This window comes from Ascaphus truei, chromosome 3 (assembly GCF_040206685.1).
Source record: "Ascaphus truei isolate aAscTru1 chromosome 3, aAscTru1.hap1, whole genome shotgun sequence".
NCBI lineage: Eukaryota > Metazoa > Chordata > Amphibia > Anura > Ascaphidae > Ascaphus > Ascaphus truei.
In genome coordinates this window covers 395,183,280-395,204,608 of record NC_134485.1, presented here as the reverse complement: position 1 = coordinate 395,204,608, position 21,329 = coordinate 395,183,280, and the positions used below count along the sequence as shown (strand labels likewise).

The following is a 21,329-nucleotide window of genomic DNA, read 5'->3' as shown; positions in this document are numbered from 1 at the left end:
ATGTGTCAAAATGTGTTTAATCTCTTCAAAAAAGGTTCAATTAGAGTCCAAAGACTGTGCTTATGTTTTGAATTTTAAAATGCGAAACGTGTATGGTGCTTGTTGCAGAAAAAGGAATGTTACAGAGACCTACAATATATATACAGACAGTTTTTATTTAAAAACAAAAAACATGGCCTTATATGTTGCCACCTATTCGACTCCTCAAGAGGTCATGAGATTTAAAATTAACATTTCTGTGTTTATTGGTATAACACCCCCCTCGGATGATTTTCTGATTTTTATTTTGTACTCCATTTCATTTTATGCTCAAACTTTACCTCGGTGACCAGGACAGGCCAACCTCTTAGTCCTGGTCACAGAAGTAAATCTTTCATGACCTGGCTGGGAGAGAGAATGGTTTGTTGTAAACCCAAATGAATAACCCAAATGAATCTGAATATAAAAATCAACATAACTCTCCCTATAAAGGGGGAAACAAGTATCTGAGAAATGCAACCCAGACACCCTGTCATATTTAAGGTCAGTATAATCCTATATTTTGGCTCGTCAAAAAAAAAAATAATATATATATATATCTCTATCTCTCTATCTCTCTCATCTCAATTGCAACAAGAACAGCCAAGGACATTTGTCCTCTAGCTATTCAGCTAGTGTAGTTTGGAACACAGGAGGTTTTACATACATTATTTGCAGTGTGTGAGCTAGCCGCATATTTCATTTAATCAGTTACACACTCAAACTGTTTTTAACAATTTGAGTATATATATTTATAATAGGATGTATTAAAGCTTATTTTTAAACATACCTGGGCGATCCAACAAACATCATATACATCAAGGTGTTTGTCCTTCACTATCAACGTCAATGTCCTAGCTAGTTCTCTGGATAAAGGTTTAGTTGTACAATGAGAGGATACCAACCGGTACGCTTATTAGTATAGTATCTTACTGTATACCGGCATGTTTGGGGTTAATTAGGAGTGCACCTCACAAAAGGATAAATCAATATCCCCTTGTTTTTGTTTTTCAGCAAGCTTCCAAGGAAGTTATTTATCCTGGGCTGTACCCTATAAATAGAGCGAGCTTCTCCTGTCATTTTTGTTTAACTGTACATAGGATCAAACTGCTAAACTGCTATTTTGTATTTTATTTTTACATGTGACTGACCAGATTTCTTTCTTTCTCCATATATAGCTATATTCTCCGCGTTAAAAAATCTTCAAGAAAAGATCCGTAAATTAGAACTAGAACGGGTTAATGCCGAGGATAGCATGAAGCGTTTGTCGCATGAAACTGTAGAGTACAAAAAACGGATAGATAAGCAAATTCAATTCAAAGATGGCTTCAAGACTGAAGGATCCAGACAGAATAAAGGTATGTTTTTAATACTCAACCATAACCCTTTGCAATAGTATTAATTCTGAACACAGACAAGATTTGGAAACTATGAATATAGATTTATATTTTGGATAGACAAACATTTTGGACCCTTTCATTTTTATTTCTAAAAATGTTTTACCAGGAAGTAATACATTGAGTTACCTCTCGTTTTCAAGTATGTCCTGGGCACAGTTATGAGTTATGATGACACATACACAGTTAGATTAAGTGAGCAGGGTTATACATTATATACAAGACATTGCATGCACAGTTAGAGATTCCGTAATATATGGTATAGGCGTATGTAACCGTTACAGACCAGTTTAAAATGAGACCGCTTTAGTTTAGAAAGAACTTAGACTGGTGGTGGCTTTGAGAGTCTCCGGTAGATTGTTCCAGTTGTGAGATGAACGGTAAGAGGAGGAGCGGCTGGATACTTTGTTGAACTTTGAGACCATGAACAGTGTGACGGGAGCTTTGAAACAGGCTATTAATAATACACCAAAAAAAAATATATATATATATAACTGGGTTGAACTGGGACGAGACTTAGATATGATAAAATATAATTTATTCCTTGATAAAGGTGAACACACGAGATATACAAATAACAGGCAAAATATAGACACTTACTTAAAGATGGAAATGATGAAACAGTCACATCTGGACTGGCAGTTCATACAGCAATCTTCATCATCCCAAGACACGAAAAGCCATGAAAAGACCTTGCATGTAGACATTGCATAGCATTTCTCTCAGCAATCAAGATGGTATAGAAGAACACAGGATAAAGGGTGAACAACCGTTTATAAACCTTTTGTAACCCTATCCTTAACATTAAGTACAGGTGATTGGTTTTCAATTACCTGTAGCCACTCACTAACATGGGAACACATTTTGATACATGCCCCCCAGCTAGTTGGCACATGCTCAGTTGGACTCTGGGGTCTCATTTCTGCAGCCCCACATTTGCATCAAGAATGCCAGCCAGTCTACTAAACGGAATTTCTGGCAGGATACCCTTTGTTGTAAGGTGTGAAATGGGACACTTATAGCCTGCTCTGGTTTGAGTCATCTCCGCCCTCCTGTAAACAGTGTAGGTGATAAACTCCTTTGAACAGCACTTAAATTCTAGACATTTTGATGCTTTCCCTGACCATCTGCTGCCTTATGGCCAAGGGAATTTCCTCTGGTTTTTGTCCATACCTTGGGACACAGTATTAAAGATAAAACACAAACATATTAAAATATCCGGTTCCGTTGGGTCCAGCGGGTCCAAACTTCCCAGTTCTCAATGCCGGAACTGGGACACCCTATGGTCCAATTTGCGACTTGCTACGACCGGAGTTACACAAATACACTTTAAACCGTTTTTCATTTTAATACAAAAATTCCGCTGTAAATTAAATCACAGTGTTTCACTAAATCCCCATTGAAAACAACGGGCTTCGCCGCCATAGACCTTCAATGGCAAACCGCCGCCGCTGGCGGCTATGGGAATCCGCCGCCATAGACTTTCAACGGGGCCACGCCGCCGTTGAAGTCAAGGGGGTTTTTCCGCCATTGCCGGTCAATGGAGATTGGCCGCCATTGAAGTCTATGGGAAAAGTCCCGAACTTTCAAGGGGGTCCATACTCCGTCGGGTTGGTCCAAGAGGGTCAAGGATGGTTCTGCAGCGATGCCGGGGCAGTGACTACAGGTACCCCAAACCCTGGCCCTCTGGACCCTCCGGAACCGGAGATATGGATTCCTAAATTTCAGCTTTTTACACTTAGCCGTTTTCTTGAGCTGTTTCTGCCGCCGCCATTGGAACCTATGGCGCGACCCGCTCTTCTGGACCCCCGATAAGGGTCGAACCGAGGATTCGGGGACCCGGTTGTGGTAGAGTGGGGGGAGGCCTAGGAACTAGGGGCAAAAATAATTTTATTTCTAGGTGCTCTAGAACTGTTTATTCCCACGCCACTTGTCGTTGAACTTGACTGCTAAGTGATCAAAGCTCTCTTATTGAAAAAGTATCCGCTTTGCGGTTTTGCGGTTTGGACGGCAGCCAACTCGTTCCTGGAAAGGGCCCGTCGAGGAACCTCCATTGAAGTCAATGGGCCCATTGACTTACAATGGGAAACCGCCGCTCCTCCTCTCGGACGCCACCTGCTGGTCTTCACAGGGAACAGGACCAAAACAGCAAGATTCGCCATTAGAATGCATTGAGCCCTAATGGCGGCCTATGGGACCCTGCAAAATGGTGCCTGAAAAGGCGGGAAAATTACACAAAGGGCTATAATCATTAAAGATCTATTAACCCTTGTACTCCTGGATGGATCCTAGTGTGTTGTTGTGTGTTACTCGGGCGCTAGCTCTAACCGGCACTTGGTTAATGGATGTGTATTTTAAAGATTGAAAGGGTATAATACAACCTTAATCGAAGTACTCTTGAAAAGTCCTCGTGTGACTCAAATTACCCCACTAGGGTCTATCCTGGACCCTTGATATATATGAAACAAAAGAAGAGATGGGGGAGCACAATGTGAGGGGGATGTAATATCTTTCACTGACGGTCAATGTGGTGTTGTAGACTCTATTGATCCCTCATAGAAAGAAAAACTCCTTGGATAGGGAGTTTGCGTACAGATGTGTAATCACAGGGTTAGATGGAATAATAAATAAACTTACACGGCCTTGTGTAAGTTGTATCCCATCAAGGTTTCTTTTACTTCTTTTCGTGTCTTGCTTCTGAATTGTGGTGCTTCTTTCTTTCTGGTCCTTTTGTCTCCTTTGGGTCGGTGTATTCTTGACTGTAGTTCGCCTCTCGTGCGGATGTAAGTGTAAACAATAAAAGAAGGCAATTAGGCACATACATACACAAGTCTGCTGCGGTATGGGGGTGGAGCAATATGATATTGCATGTATCAAATACTGATGGATAATATCCCACTCACAAGGCCTAATGTGAGTGATCTCCTATATCCGTATCTTGTTAACACCAATACGATTAACCAATCCTTGGGTGGATAACATATAGCCAATGACCAGGGCTCAAATGTTCAAACCTGGTGGGGGAGGGATAATATGTTATCCACCCAAGGATTGGTTAATCGTATTGGTGTTAACAAGATACGGATATAGGAGATCACTCACATTAGGCCTTGTGAGTGGGATATTATCCATCAGTATTTGATACATGCAATATCATATTGCTCCACCCCCATACCGCGGCAGACTTGTGTATGTATGTGCCTAATTGCCTTCTTTTATTGTTTACACTTACATCCGCACGAGAGGCGAACTACAGTCAAGAATACACCGACCCAAAGGAGAAAAAAGGACCAGAAAGAAAGAAGCACCACCATTCAGAAGCAACACACGAAAAGAAGTAAAAGAAACCTTGATGGGATACAACTTCCACAAGGCCGTGTAAGTTTATTTATTATTCCATCTAACCCTGTGATTACACATCTGTACGCAAACTCCCTATCCAAGGAGTTTTTCTTTCTATGAGGGATCAATAGAGTCTACAACACCACATTGACCGTCAGTGAAAGATATTACATCCCCCTCACATTGTGCTCCCCCATCTCTTCTTTTGGATCCTAGTGTGTGTGTGATGCAGACACTGATATAACAATAAAACATGGGAACAGGGATATACATTTTCATGTTATAACAAGGGTTAAATCACATTTCTGGACCTCAGCCCAGTTAACCCCTTGTCTCCCTGGTGAGGTCAGGGGATGGCCAAATGGGGTGCAACCCCTTTAATACCGGGCCACCCCCTTTCGATCGTCACAAACAGTCTTTTGGAGTAATTTCCTTTGAAACTAGAGCTTTGTGCTTGTACTTTTTTGTTTTTGAGAGCAATGGCATGGACATAAAACGAGCAAAATGTTAAACTCTTGTTTAATTACATCAAGTAAAGCCATTACTGAAATCTGTTTTGTTTTTTTTGTTTGTTTTTTAACTGATAAAAAAAAAATACAAATTGCTCTAGTCTGATTGTTTTTAAATGTTTGAATCTCTGTATATAAAGAGTAAAGTACAGCTCAACCCCGTTATAGCGTGATCCACTAGAACGCGGATCCGCATACAACGCAGTGTGAGCGTGGCTCCTGTTTTTACAAAAACAAAGTGGTTTTTTGGGGGGGGGGGGGTTTGGCAAACTTCCAGGATTTGCCGGGATGAATATTCGGACACACACACACCACCCGCTCCATGTACTTATTTATTTGCTACCGCTGTGAAAAGTGTGAGCGGGTGGTCTCTTTAGAGTCAGAGATTGCTGATCTTAAGAGGCAACTTGCAATATTGAGGGACATTGGCAATCTTGAAAGGGAATTAGAGCTCACTGAGCAGGCCCTTGCTTCGACTAGTGGTGCAGATGGTGGCGCTGTTAATGAGAAGCAGGTAGGTTGCTGGGTGACAGAAGGGGAAGAAGGGGCGATAGGGAGAGGCAGGTCGTTTCTGAGCTGACACATCCCAATAGATTTGCCATGTTGAGTGAAGATATTGGGAATGTTGGGGCAGAAATGGCAAGGCTGGGGGAGACTAATTCCTCTAGCAGCCAGGGGAATAGTTCCTCCAGCACAGAGGGGACTCAGGATGCTCAGATACAAAGAAAGATTGTGGTGGTAGGGGACTCCATTATTAGGAAGGTAGATAGGGCAATCTGTTGCCAGGACCGCATGAACCGAACAGTTTGTTGTCTTCCGGGTGCTCGGGTTCGGCACATTGCGGATCGGGTAGACAGATTGTTGGGGGGGGGGGGGGGGCTGGGATTGACCCGGCGGTCTTGGTACACGTTGGCACCAATGGCAAAGTTAGAGAAAGATGGAGGGTCCTAAAAAATGATTACAGGGATCTAGGCCAAACGCTTAAGGCAAGGACCTCCAAGGTAGTATTTTCTGAAATACTATCAGTGCCATGCGCTACCGCAGGAAGACAGTCAGAGATCAGGGAGGTTAATGCATGGCTAAGAAAGTGGTGCAGGAAGGAGGGGTTTGTGTTTTTAGAGAACTGGGACTCCTTTTCTGAGAGGTGCCATCTATATTCTAGGGACGGATTGCACCTCAATGAAGAGGGATCTTCTGTGCTAGGGGAGAATGCTAAAAAGGTTGGAGGAGATTTTAAACTAGGATGGAGTGGGGAGGGGAATGAAACAGATAATGAACTAAATGGAATAGATGAGGATACAAGGTGGTATGGAGGTAGAATGGGGGCAAGTGCAAGTTTGACAAGCAGTGAGACACCTATAGTAAATACAGATAATACTAGTAAACTTCTAAAGACTAAACAAAGTGGGCGCAGAAAGGAAGGAGCAGATAAGATAATAGTACAGGCAGAAAAAAAACTGAAATGCATGCTTGCTAATGCAAGAAGCCTGACAGATAAAATGGGGGAGCTTGAATTAATAGCTGCAAGGGAGCAGTATGATATCATAGGCATTACTGAAACATGGTGGGATAAAACTCATGACTGGACAGTTAATTTAGAGGGTTATTCTCTTTTTCGGAAGGATCGAACAAATAGAAGGGGAGGTGGAGTATGTTTATATGTTAAACCGGATCTAAAACATATTATAAGGGATGATGTCTATGAAGGGAATGATGAAAATGTAGAGACTTTGTGGATAGAAATTAGCAGTGGAGGTAAAAGTATAAAGAAAATGTTTGTGGGAATATGCTATAAACTACCAAATATCTGTGAGATTGAGGAAGCTAAAATACTTTTGCAAATGGAGAAGGCATCAAAACTGGGTCATGTTTGCATAATGGGGGATTTTAATTATCCAGACATAGACTGGGGCAATGAGTTTAGCGTTACAACAAAAGGGAACAGGTTTTTGGGGGTGCTTAAAGACAATTATATGACCCAAATTATTGAGGAACCAACCAGGAGAGGGGCAGTTCTGGATTTGGTCATATCAAACAATGTAGAAATAATAACAAATATTCAAGTCCTGGAACATTTGGGTAACAGTGATCATAACATGGTCTCATTTTAAATAAATTATCAATAAACAGATTACTTGGGTTCAACAAAGATACCTTCAACTTTGGAAAGGCAGATTTTAATAAACTTGAGGTCTAATCTAGTAGTAATACAATGGGATGATGTTTTTGCAGGGCAAAATGTAGAAGATAAATGGGCAGTCTTTAAAACATTGTTAGAAAAGCACACTTATCAGTGTATACCCTTGGGTAATAAGTATAAAAGAAATAAGTCAAAACCAATGTGGCTAAATAAACAGGTAGGGGAGGAAATGGACAAGAAGAGGAAGGTGTTTAGATTCTTTAAGTCAGAAGGGACAGAGACATCGTATCAGAATTATAAGGAATGTAACAAAAATTACAAAAGGGCAATCAAAATAGCAAAAATGGATAATGAAAAAAGGATTGCAATAGAAAGTAAGGTCAACCCTAAAAAATTCTTTAAGTACCTTAATAACAAAAAAATGAGAAAAGAAAATATAGGACCCTGTCAGTGTGAGATGGGTAGGCAGATTATTGGAGATAAGGAAAAAGCTGAGGTATTAAACAAATTCTTTGCCTCTGTGTTTACCAGGGAAGAATCAAGTTCAATAGTAGTGCCGCAGGAGGAAGCCACAACCTCCATATTAATGAACAATTGGTTAACTGAGGAACAAGTTCATAAGCGACTTGAAAAAATTAAACTTAATAAGGCACCTGGCCCCGATGGCATACATCCAAGAGTTCTCAAAGAGTTAAGCTTAGTAATAGCAAAACCATTATATTTAATATTCAAGGACTCCATTTCCACAGGCTCAGTACCACAAGATTGGCGTAAAGCAAATGTGGTGCCTATATTTAAAAAGGGAGCTAGATCACAACCGGGAAATTACAGGCCTGTAAGCCTTTCAATAGTAGGGAAACTACTTGAAGGTTTAATACGGGATAATATTCAGGAATACCTATTGGAAAATAAAATTATTAGTAATAGTCAGCATGGATTTATGAAGGATAGATCTTGCCAAACTAAACTTATTTGTTTCTTTGAGGAGGTAAGTAGGAATCTAGACCAGGGTAATGCCGTTGATGTGGTCTACTTAGATTTTGCAAAGGCTTTTGATACGGTTTCACACGAGGTTGGTGTACAAAATAAAGAAAGTTGGACTCAGTAATAATATATGCACCTGGATTGAAAACTGGTTAAAGGACAGACAACAGAGGGTTGTCATAAATGGAACTTTTTCAGGTTGGGCTAAAGTCATGAGTGGAGTACCTCAGGGATCGGTACTGGGACCCCTGCTTTTTAACTTGTTTATTAATGACCTTGAGGTTGGGATCGAGAGCAAAGTCTCCATCTTTGCTGATGATACTAAATTGTGTAAGGTAATAGAATCAGAGCAGGATGTAATTTCTCTTCAGAAGGACTTGGAGAGACTGGAAACGTGGGCAGGTAAATGGCAAATGAGGTTTAATACAGATAAATGTAAGGTTATGCATTTGGGATGCAAGAATAAAAAGGCGACTTACAAATTAAATGGAGATATATTGGGGGAATCCTTGATGGAGAAGGATTTAGGAGTGCGTGTTGACAGCAGGCTTAGCAATAGTGCCCAATGTCATGCAGTAGCTGCAAAGGCAAACAAGATCTTATCTTGCATCAAATGGGCAATGGATGGAAGGGAAGTAAACATAATTATGCCCCTTTACAAAGCATTAGTAAGACCACACCTTGAATATGGAGTACAATTTTGGGCACCAATCCTAAGAAAAGACATTATGGAACTAGAGAGAGTGCAGAGAAGAGCCACCAAATTAATAAAGGGGATGGACATTCTAACTTATGAGGAGAGGCTAGCTAAATTAGATTTATTTACATTAGAAAAGAGGCATCTAAGAGGGGATATAATAACTATATACAAATATATTCAGGGACAATACAAGGAGCTTTCAAAAGAACTATTCATCCCACGGACAGTACAAAGAACTCGGGGCCATCCCTTAAGGTTGGAGGAAAGGAAATTTCACCAGCAACAAAGGAAAGATTTCTTTACAATAAGGGCAGTTAAAATGTGGAATTCATTACCCATGGAGACTGTGATGGCAGATACAATAGATTTGTTCAAAAAAAGGTTGGACATCTTTTTAGATGGGAAAGGTATACAGGGATATACCAAATAAGTATACATGGGAAGGATGTTGATCCAGGGATTAATCCGATTGCAAATTCTTGGAGTCGGGAAGGAATTAATTTTTCCCCTTAATGGGGTTTTTTCTTTGCCTTCCTCTGGATCAATAAGTATAGATATAGGATAAAATATATGTTGTCTAAATTTAGCATAGGTTGAACTTGATGGACCTATGTCTTTTTTCAACCTCATCTACTATGTAACTATGTAACATCTTGGCTGCAATTTCTCCCATGTTGTCCTAGCATTTTTTTCGTTGCCTGCTATTTGTGTTGCACACTAGATGTCACTTTAAAGCAAATGAGTGAAATGCACACTTTCAAAGATTAATAATACTCCATAGTATTCAATAAACGGAGGATTGCATTTTTTAATGCAATAAGGAAATGGGCCAAGGAACGAGAATCCATGGGGAGGAGGGGGGGGGGCAGCCGGAAACCAGAGATGAAGTTTCCATACCACAAGCCGTCTGCAATTCGCTCCTCTCCTAGGTCCTGTCTGGCAAGTGATGCTACAGCTGCTTGTGCGTAACCTCTAGTCACCTCAGAGCGTACCCATCCTCCAGCGATCCCCAGAGGCAGGCACTGCATTGGGAGATAGAAGTGAGCGTGATGGAGAGATCATTGCCGCACTGTTGAGCCTGCTTGAGATTCCATATACAATATGTGCATCAAAGTACCTCTGATTGCTCTGCAATTTCCTCTTTAAATGAAAATTCCCCCAAAACACAATGTTAAAGAACTAAAAACAAATGTTCTGGGTGCTTTAGGCAGAACACCCGCTGTGTCTGTTCATCTCTCTGCAGGAGAAAACACAAGAGGCGGGAGACTGGAAACATTTTCAGGAGACTCACTGAATTTCAGGGCGAGTTGGCAACAATGTAACTCAGACCAATAGTTTAACCACAGACTAACATTTTCCCTCACCCCATATAAATGCTGCAGCAGCAGCGCTCTGGTCCAAGCCAAGCACTCCAAAACCATAAATACCTAGAGCAGATGCTAAATCCTCCCAAAGCCTAAAAAACAACTTTAGCCACTCGGACTGAAGCTTTTGTCTTCTCCCATGAATGTCCCTCTAGATTCTTACAACAAACAGGACAGACGGAGAAAGGAAGAAAAAGAGAAGACCTCACCCCATTTCTCTCTCACACACACACACACACACACACACACACACACACACACACACCAGCAAGGCATGAAGCTGAGCACCTGCACGGGACCAAAAGAAATTTGCAGTTGCCCCGGGTAATGCGCTGATTGGCATCAGTCTGACACACATCTCCTACGTCTCTTGATTGTGGGGATTGTGCTGCTGCCGGCGCCTCCACCTCTCCCCATCCCTTACACAGACAAACTCCCCCTCCGGCGGAACCCCTGATCGGGTGCAGTGGCCATTTTTTCCCCGCAATCCCTGTTATAATGCGGTGGCAATATGTGGACCCCAAGCACCGCGTTATAACTGGGTTCAGCTGTACGTTCATAAAATGGGCATTTTTAACACTTAAAACAAAGTAATACATACCAAATTATTTTGCAAAAAAATGATTTTATGCTTCGAAATCATTGTTCAGAAAAAGCATCTTCTAATATAGGCGTGCGCAAACAGGAGGACGGGGTCGTGAGATTTTCTGGGGGGGGAGGCGACGCTTACAGATGCCCTGCACTTTTCCCCAAAGCATTGAAATGCCGGGAAACCACGCAAGGTTCTTGCCTTGTCTCCAACTTCGCATCACCATGCAAAGCGGCATCAAACAACGCCGTGGGATCACGTGACGTTACATGACCCGCAGCGCCATTCGATGCCGGAGACCAGGTAAGGGGGGGAGCAGGCAGGGCGGCGCAGGCAGAAAAGTTTGCACACCCCTGTTCTAATAGATGAAGAATCAAAAATTAAAACCCGGTGTTGGTGTTCATTTCAATTATATGAAATAAAGTATATTGTTGAACAAATGTAATCAATTTCACAGTGGTAATAGCATAAAGCCTGTGTATCTTCATGGCTTTTCTAAATCTGTCATTTTTAGTATGGCAATGTTGGCCTACTTTTACCAAGATGTCTTGAATTGCACACTCAACTGTCCTACAGTATTTTTTAGTTAGTCTCAGAGTTCTGCAGTCCAGATTATCTTGTTGGTGATCAACATTCAACTGTGTCACAAAACATTGTATTTGAATCCTATAGTTTATCTCTGGAAGATGAAGCAATTGTGCTGTTTTAGCCGGAGTCTGTTTATTGATATTACTCGGTCATGTTTGGGCTTACAATAGACTTGCTAAATATCTTCATCTTGTAATGTCCTCATATACAGCACCAGTATTTCATGGCGTTTTTTTTATTTTCAGATCTGTCCACCCAATTGTCGGCTGCAGAGTCTCGATGCGACCTTTTGGAAAAACAGCTGGTGTACATGAGGAAAATGGTACAAAATGCTGAAAGCGAGAGAACTTCAGTGCTAGAAAAACAGGTAAATGACTGCCGTGCGCATTAACGTTGGTATCCATATGCAGTTAATGCTCCATATTGAATTTTATGAGGTTATTCATTAAACTCTGGTGGTGCTTTGCATGGAAACTCCCGTTGAAGTCCATGCGATGTTCTGTACGATAGTGTACTGATCAGCACTATCAAACTTGAATGAATTCGTTTTTTTATTATGTTGAGCAACTTTTATTTACCCTGCTTTTCATAAATATTTAAAAATTACTTATTTCATTCTTGCTTATTTCTAAATTATGGTTACTTCTGTCTTTTTTTATTTATTTTTTTTGGTACTCAACCCCATTTTCATAACCTGCACATTTCCGTTTACTTTGTTTAGGTATCACTTGAAGGTGATCGAAACCTTGAACAATTACATTTACAATCCAAACTAGAAAAGTTAGATGTGCTGGAACAGGAATACCTGAAACTTACCACAATGCAAGTGCTGGCAGAGGTCAGTAATGTGCTGTTAACGTGCTCCGCTCGTGTGTTTTTGAGTGAGTGGAAAAACTTCAGAAGCCTATTTCTACCTCCTTTAATCTCTGTGTTGGGATTCTTATTTGTTTCTTGCACCTCTCTAGAGAACATCTTTTATTGGCTATCAGGGTTTCATTATTTATTTTTTAAATGGCCGCTGGTCTGTGTGGCCATTTTAGAATTTTGTAGCCAAACATATTTTTCGATCTTCCACCAAATTTATTTTACAAAATGTGTTCAAAGTTATTTCGTTTTCTCAAATACTTTAGTCTCCTTCCTGGGTTTATTGCTTCTTTTTTGCATCCCTGTTCTGGGCCCAGCCCATTTAGATGCAGGGGCGATGGGGAGGTGTCCAAGAGCAACTGTGATATGGTTTGTAGCGTGCCTGTGACGTCACATGAGCGGTTCGCCCTCATTGGCTGAACTGCGCACGTGACCCGACAGTCGCGCGGCAAATCAAAAGATTTTGTCCCCCGAAAAATAGGCCTCACTGTCGCTCTCGTGCACACGCGATCCTATGGCCGTGTGCATTGCCTTACAGCCTTTTGTTTGCGGCACGTGCGACGGAACACGCGCTGACTATGGACACGGCCTAACAGAGCAGCTCTGTTCTTGCTGATACTGGCCCCGCCCCCAGATACTTGCCCCGCCTCCTCTGCCTCTAAAACCAGGACATTTTAAAGATTTCAAACTAATTGTCAGGACACAGGGACCTGTACTGCAAATCCGTGACGTCTGGGCACCCTAACCTTTTAAGAGAAGGGGACTGTGGTATACAGTGTAAATGTGCATTACACATCATCTTTTGGATGAGTTAAAAAAAAAGTGATTTTAATAGATTTTATTTATTTATTTATTTTTGTGATCTTGTCTTGCTTTTTAGAACAAAATTCGTGAAATGGAACAGAAGCTCAGAGAAGAGGAGCATCAACGCAAATTAGTACAAGAAAAAGCAACACAGGTAACTTTCATTGTTGGTAATTACATAACATTCTAATGTGCAGATATTTGTCTGCTAGGACTTCAAATGTGCACATAGCGGAGTCGCTGTCCCTCCCCTATTTATTAGGGGGTCCAATTTATTCCATTTCTGAGAAATGATCCAACATGTGGGTCTAGGATCAGGGGTTTTGTGGGTTTTTTTTTTCTTCCCTCATTTACTATGCATAATGGGAACCAAGGTGTAACGTTACTGCCTGCAGAACAGGATACGGACCCGCAGGACAGAGGTAGGGAGTAATACACAAACCTTGGCCTGGGATCAGAGGCCTGAGATGCAGGGATAGTTGGATATGGTTCCAAGGTCGAGGCAGGCAAGGAGTAGTCAGGTCCGGTTTCAGGGTCGAGAGAGGCAGCATGCAAAACAAAGGCAATATATATATATATATATATATGTATGCGTGAGTTAATCTGTTTTATATTACAGTGCTTGCTTTCTACTTGTACCGACGCTGTTACACGTGATTCTGATTGATGGGAATTATTGTGCCAATGTAACTTTTTTGAAAAAATTTTTTTATAAAAATGTTTTACCAGGAAGTAATACATTGAGAGTTACCTCTCGTTTTCAAGTATGTCCTGGGCACAGAGTTCTAAAAATACATTGTATTCACAGTAATGGTCATGAAAAAAAATAGGTGAATAGGTTACGTTACCGGTTTGTATTTGGAGTCGTTTATTAGGGACCATGTGCAGGGTCTTGTATAACTTTATTAAAATACTGTACAGCTTTGAAATATAAATCTACTTTGTGATTTTGGAATTACAGGAAATATTGCCGTGTGTGTGTGTGTGTGTGTGTTCAATGTCATACTTTGTGAAACCGTAGGTTCCAGGAGACAGATCAGCTGTTGTTAACCCGGATTAGATATCCTACATTTATTAAACAAAAAAAACAAGTAGTCTAACTATAACCAGTTTCAATATTTTCACTAGAACCATTTTACAAAGACAAAATATATGGTACCATATTTACTTAGCAGTGCTAATTCATGAGACTCCTGGCATTGGAAGACTTTTCCTTGAGTCCATTCACTTAAATGGGCCGTAAGATGTCTTCCACTGCGCCAGAGTGTGGAGAGTCTTATGGAATAGCACCGCCTGGCAACTATGGGCCGTGATCTGCCCAGAGAGGATAAAATAAATAGAACGCAGTAATATTGGGAGTTAAATGGTAACCACAACCTTGTTGGATTTAAAAAAAATATATATACATATATATTTATATATATATATATATATATATATATATATATATATATATATATATATATATTTCGTCGTGCCACCATAATGGGCAAAGTTTTTGAAATATATGTACACACGGGAAGAAATAACAAATATGTTGTGAATACAATTTAAATCATTAAAAGCACAAAGTCTTACCTCCATTCCATTATAGTGTCCGGTATATTTTATCCTTTTTCAGAATTATGACCACTTAACTATAAGGCAGTATTCTGGTGGCCCTGTGACAATGAAAAATTGTGTTTTTTTATTTGAAAGCTGAAGCTGCTGTCACAAAAGGCATCATTGCTACCAAGAGATCGACTATTGAAGCCTCCAAAAAGGGCTCATCGGCGGTGCCTAATGCGACTATCTCCAGCTTTATCTTATCCATTTCTTCACCTCCAACTTCAAGCGTTAGGACTGCAGAAGACAAGACTGCTGGTAAAACCAGAGTTACAGCTCTGCAAAACCAGAAGGACACTGATCAAGTTAAAAAATCTCCTCCGGAGGATGTTACATAAATATAGAAAGCATATGAGACAAAGAAGAGCCCTGCAGAAGTCATCTCTTTTATTTGAAGTACTTCTGCGACGACTGCAGAAAAGCATTCTGCTGTTGAAGTTGAGCCAACATGCCTATAAAAACAGAGCCTCTGATCTTGATTGTTCTTTGCCTTATTCTGTTCCACTATCTACGTCTGACAGGTCACTGCAAGAACAAGCGCAATATAAGATACATTTGTCAAGTACCCATATGTATGGCTACAAACCTGGGGCACGATATCCACTGAAGCAGAATCGGCATTCTACCCTAAAGTTAGGAGACAAGCGACAAACCCAGAAATTTGCTAAATTCTCTGCTTATCTGTCACAATGTCCATGTTTACCTCAGAAATCAAGAAAGTACGGGGAAGCTTTATCTAAACGGATATCTGGACAACGTACGTCTCCAGTCCATCAGACAGATGTGCTCTTTTCCAGACCATTGAAAGCCTGTGAGGGATCAGTACAATCCTCATCACTTGGAATAGGTTGCATGACTCCCTTGGGAAGACGTCAGAAAATACCCCAGATGGTAGATTTACATTCAGCACCTGCTAGTTTAAATGAGAAAACACCAAAAGTGGCATTTACAGGATCAAAACCTATAGCGTTGGCTAAAAAGAATCCAAAGGGGATTGTGCCACATTCGGTTTCTATGTACAGGGGTCTAACGGGGCCAGGAAGATCATTCTTGCCGTCGGCATGTTTAATCATCTCTCAGAGCAACCCATATGATCCATCTACATACATAGTACATACGAGCATGGCTAAGAAGAAGCCCAAAGCCATATCCTCTCGACCTGTAACTTTTTTTGAGCATTGCTCGCAAGGAACCAAAAGGTTCAACATTTGCAATGTCTGTGCATATGACCAGAGGTCAAAAGAAACAAAAAAGGGTCAACCATCTGGCCGTAATCTCAAAAAGAGCTGCAGGGACAAGCCCAATGGTCAAATCTTTAAACTAGCTATCAAAAGTCGCCATCGGCTACATCCTCCATGGCAGTAACAAATAAACTGTCATATAAGTCTAGATTCCTGGATAGATCTTGTTGTCCTTAAGGAGCCACAACTTTGTCTGTGCGAAGAAAGAAAAAAACGACGACAATGAAAAACTTTCATTAGTCTTAGGAAGATGTTGGAGGTTCAAATCACCATTCATATGATGAATCTCTGGCTGTTAATATGAAGCTACATTATGTCATTGTGGTTTTCAAATAAATTAGACTTGGAGAAGTTGTAAAATTGGTCACATTTGAAAAAAATCTATGTATGAATTGTTTTGTTGCCGCAGTCATCTAGGTTTACTACTGGTATATTTTAATCAATATTCATTTAATATTTTCCAGTATTATTCATTTAAGAGTCGACAATCAGTTAATGAACTTGAGCTTTTTTGATTATTTTTTTTTCTTCATTTCTATTGTTTTTTTATTTTTTATTAAATTGCTCTCCTTATCGTGTTTCTGTTGCACAAAGCATTCACATGACACTGTTGCATGTGCATTTTTAGTTTATAGTATGTCGTTTGTGTGTGTATCTAGATCGCTTTTGCTATACCCACTTCTATTGCAAATGGCAATAGGTTAGGTTTCCATACATGTCATTGATAACCCAACAGAGTCCCCCCTGGTGTTCAATCTTATCATTGATCCCAGCATTCCACAATCCGTCTCATAAGATGCACGCAATATATAGATGGTGGAGGCACACAGTTGTTGCTGCAGAAAGAACTTTCTCAGATATGCCTGAATCTATGTATGGTATGCGTCTGCTTCTATTGTACTGTATATATTTATATAATGCCCACAGTGTTCTTAGCACTTTACAAAAGAGACCGTCCAGTACAGGGAATTATAGTGCAATAAACAAAATTTGACACTAGAAAAGGCAATCCCTGCCTCGGAGTACATATAATCTAAATCAGCGGTGCGCAAACTGGGGGGCGCGAGATTAACTGCGGGGGGGGGGGGGGGCAGGGTTTACAGAGGCCCTGCACGCTTTCCGAAGGCACTTAAATTAAGTGCCGGGGAAGATGCAAAGGCCTCTGTAAACCTTACTTACGTGGTTCAACCGGCATCTGGAGACGCGGGGTCATGTGACATCATGACGCCCTGACGCTGGTAACCACGGCAAGGGGGGGAAGGGGTGCGTGGAGAACAGGACAGCCGGCAGCGGGGGCGCAGGGGAAAAAGATTGCGCTCCCCTGATCTAAGTGGTATGTTAGAGACTTGGAGATGGCAAGTGAGAGGATAAGTGCAGTAAATGGCAGTGCTTGACTGGTTGGTAGGAGTGAATGTGGGTCTGGGATATAAGCCAGGAGTCTAGGTTAATGAAATGCGAAATTTAATAGGTGCGTTTTAATGTTTGACTTCAAGGTGTGGAGAAAGGGTGCTTGACATATACTGAGTGAGGGAGTTCCACAGGTAAGTGGAAAAAGTGTGGAAAGGAGACCATTATGGGTAGAGCGTAGAATATGAGCAGTGGCATGAATGTGAATGGAGAAGGATAAGGAGGAGTCAAATGTAAAATGTCTGAGACCTGAAGAAGAGACCGGTGTGTCCTAAAACTTGCGTGTAGAGGGAGAGGGGGCTGGCCCGGTATTGAAGGGGTTGCACCCCATTTGGCCACCACCTGACCTCACCAGGGAGGCAAGGGGTTAACTGGACTGCGGTCAAGGAAGGTGGCTTACACCTTGTCATGTCATGAAAATGTATGTTCCCCTGTTCGCATGTTTCATTATAATCCTGTATTTTAAAGATGTTTTAAAGTGCATTTCTATATCTCCAGTTCTGGAGGTCGCAGAGAGTTGATATTTGGCCAATATGTGGAGTCACTGTAGGCATTAAGAACTGGCAAATTTCGACTCACTGAGCCCACCAAAATGGAACTTATTAATATGTGTAGATATTAAAGTGTATATGTATGGTATTTTGGATCTGCCCTGAAAATGCAGACCCCATCTGCTATGCTAATAGGTCATGAAGGGCAGCCGGCTGATTGAGCCTAAGCACTGTGATCAAAAGTTAACTGCCTGATCGTTTACACTAAGTACTAATCAACAGATCAAGTACTAATCAACAGACTCTGCCACTCTAATTGTTACCTGAGGGTGGAGAATCATCAAACTGGAGTGGTTTGTAAGTGTTATGTCTACACGTACAAACAATGAAGATACTTCATTTGATAGACTGGTCGTCGCCCCTGATTTAATTATGGGGCTACCCATAGAGTCCCAGTACACATGGGCTAATTAGCTGGGGGGCATGGGTTAATCTGTGTCTCCACGTTAGGGATTGGATACAGATAATTGTTCACCAATAGTCTGTATTCAATGTTAAGAATAGGGTTACACAGGTATATAAACTGTGTCAACCCTACAGTTTTTAGTTCTTCTTCTGATACCATCTTGAATGTCACCGGATTGCTGGAGAATTGCTAGCTGATACTTCTCCATCCCCCAACCCTAAGTAAGTGTTACCTTCTTGTCTGTTAATTGTACTTTTTAAGGAATAAATACATTTTATTATATCTAAGCCTTGTTCAGTTCAACCCAGATATTTGGTGTTCATTATATCTTGTCATAAGCTACCGTGACAAGCTCTATAATTAACTGGTGGCAAGCGGTGGGATTGAACTGAACCTATATTACAGTGTTCTGCGGGACTCTGTCATATAGTGGGAACTCGAGAGTAATTGCGAGTTCCTGGGACTAAAGATATTGAACACACAGTAGTGCAACAGTTAACACAAGTTGTAACACCACCTCACTGCTGCGACCGTGAACCATGAGCGAGGCTGAAGGCTCATCCAACATGAGGACCCAAGCTCAGCTGAAGGACAAGTGCCGTGAATATGGACTGCCCTATGAGAACCAAGAGGTCGCAGACATGGTTGACGCAATCGGTGACTATGAAGCCAGGCTTGCAGAGCCTCAGGATACGGCTCAGCTTGCCCTTATACAGCCACCCGGAGATCAGGGAAGGAACCTAGTGCCGGGGCGGTGGAATCCCAGGGAGGGAACGAGTGCACCTCCCGGGAGCAGTGCAACAGGAGGGGTACTGGTTGCTGCGGCTACCAGTCCGTTCACCCCTGAAATGTTGGCACTGATTACTGCGTGGGGAGACAGAGGGACACCGGAGGAGCGGCTGAAGTTTATCACTATGGCAGTGAACAGACCCGCTTATTGCCCCCCTGTCCAACCCAACAACGATGAACTTAAACTGTGTCAGCACAGTCTCACCAAGTTCGTGGAAGGTTCTGATCAGATCGACAGTTTTCTAAAGAACTTTGAGACAGTGTCGGCGGTACAAAGTGCTTCCCCAGCATAGGGTTGCACGTTTTGACCCCTTACTGTCCAGCTTGGCTAAGCAGACGATGATGGAGCTTCCAGATGAGTATGCTGATGACTATGACCACCTGAAAGAACTGTTATTGTTTCAGTACGGTTTTACCCCTGAAGCCTACCGGGGTAAATTCCGGCAGGAAGAGAGGCAGCCCCAGGAGTCCTATGTTACCTACGTGACCCGCATGGCTTTGTACGGGATACGCTGGGTGGAGGGCTATGAGGCACGGACTTACCAACGCCTGCTGGACCTCATCTTTCAGGAGCAGCTCATGCAGCAGTGCCCGCCGGCGGTGAGGGCTTGGGTGTACGACAAGAAGCCCAAGACTTACCGGGAGGCGGCGAGGCTTGCAGACGACTATGTGGCCAGCCGAGCCCTGATGACAGCCAAAGCAGTAGCCAAGGTGGGGCGGCACCGGCCAGAAAGTCTGCCAATACCCCCCAATGGACTCAGAGGCCGCCTGTGGGCATCAGTCCACCGAAGGCGGGGGAGCTCCGGCACGAGCGCCGGTGCTACAACTGCAACCGCCCTGGTCACATCAGACCAGATTGCCCGGAACCCCTGCGTTCCGGCGGACCCCATCAGGGGCAACGCACCCCAGCTGCGAAGCCGGTAGCCCGCGTGCGGGTGGCTTCCACCACAGACTCCGGACTGGTCATGGAACCAACTCCCAGCGAGACGTCCCAGGCAGCACCTGTCCCGGTTTCATCGGTGCCTACAGCTAGGAGCGGAGGACATCTCTGCGCGGACATGCAGCAGACGGGCGGCCGGAGCAGACATCTCACCCCGGTCACAGTCGGTGACCGGCAAGCAGTTGGCTTGCTGGATTCAGGAGCTGCAGTGACCCTGGTCCGACCTGATATGGTCCGGCCAGAGGAATTGATCCCAGGCCCTGGGATACAGATCACTGTGGCCGACGGAGAGCCACGTTTCCTGCAAGTGGCCAGAATCTTTTTGGATTGGGGAGGGCAAGGGTGTGCGGGAGGTGGGGGTTTTACCCGGTTTGGATGCCGATGTTCTTCTTAGCAACGATCTGGGTCCGATGACCTGCACCTACGACCGAGTGCCCAAACCCGCTGCAGTGGCGGCAGTTACCCGGAGCCAGACAGCGGCAATGGCGGCGGCGCCAGTCCCCCAGCCTATGTGACCAACATTAGCGGAGGGTGCAGAGGAGCCCGGGAAGGTAAGCCAGGATCAGTTGCAACCACAGACGGACTTACTGTTCCCCCTTCACCCTTCCCCATTCTCCGGACAATGACATGACTGGGGGTGGCCAGAATTAGGAGCCCAGTTTAGGGAGGCAGTGAAGACAGACCCTGGCCGGCATGAGACTCCGGGCGTCCGAATCTCAGGCAGGGGAAGGCACTGAGCACTGCCTATGGTATAAGGGACTCCTGTATAGAGAAGAAAATAAAGAGCTTACTGGGGTTCTGTGTTTAGAGAAGAAGGGAACCCAGGGATAGAGGAGGGATTGACTGGTAAGCGACAGCTGGTAGTGCCCCAGGGGTACCGACAGCAACTGTTACGGATAGCTCACTCTATTCCGTTAGCGGGACATCAGGGGGTCACCAGAACGCGAGCCCGGTTATTACAGCGTTACTACTGGTCGGGGGCATTTCGAGATGTAGGCACTTTCTGCCTCTCTTGTGATGCCTGTCAGCGAGTGGGTAAGGCGGGCGACCGTGTGAAGGCACCCCTGAAACCCCTACCGATAATAGGGGAA

The 21,329-nt window shown here is 42.9% G+C and overlaps 1 protein-coding gene across 3 annotated transcripts in view; it reads left to right on the top strand.

Moving 5' to 3' along the window:
• The window catches only part of CEP57 (centrosomal protein 57), an 85,886-nt gene that overhangs the window by 43,777 nt on the left and 20,780 nt on the right, over positions 1 to 21,329 (top strand). For 2 of the 3 annotated variants that reach the window (XM_075592466.1, XM_075592467.1), the window contains exons 3-6: positions 1,197 to 1,376; positions 11,877 to 11,998; positions 12,353 to 12,469; positions 13,376 to 13,453. In XM_075592466.1, coding sequence (XP_075448581.1) covers positions 1,197 to 1,376; positions 11,877 to 11,998; positions 12,353 to 12,469; positions 13,376 to 13,453 — 497 coding nt within the window. Of the gene's footprint in view, positions 1 to 1,196; positions 1,377 to 11,876; positions 11,999 to 12,352; positions 12,470 to 13,375; positions 13,454 to 14,997; positions 16,510 to 21,329 lie in introns of those variants that run through there. The other variant, XM_075592465.1, reaches the window with a different exon arrangement.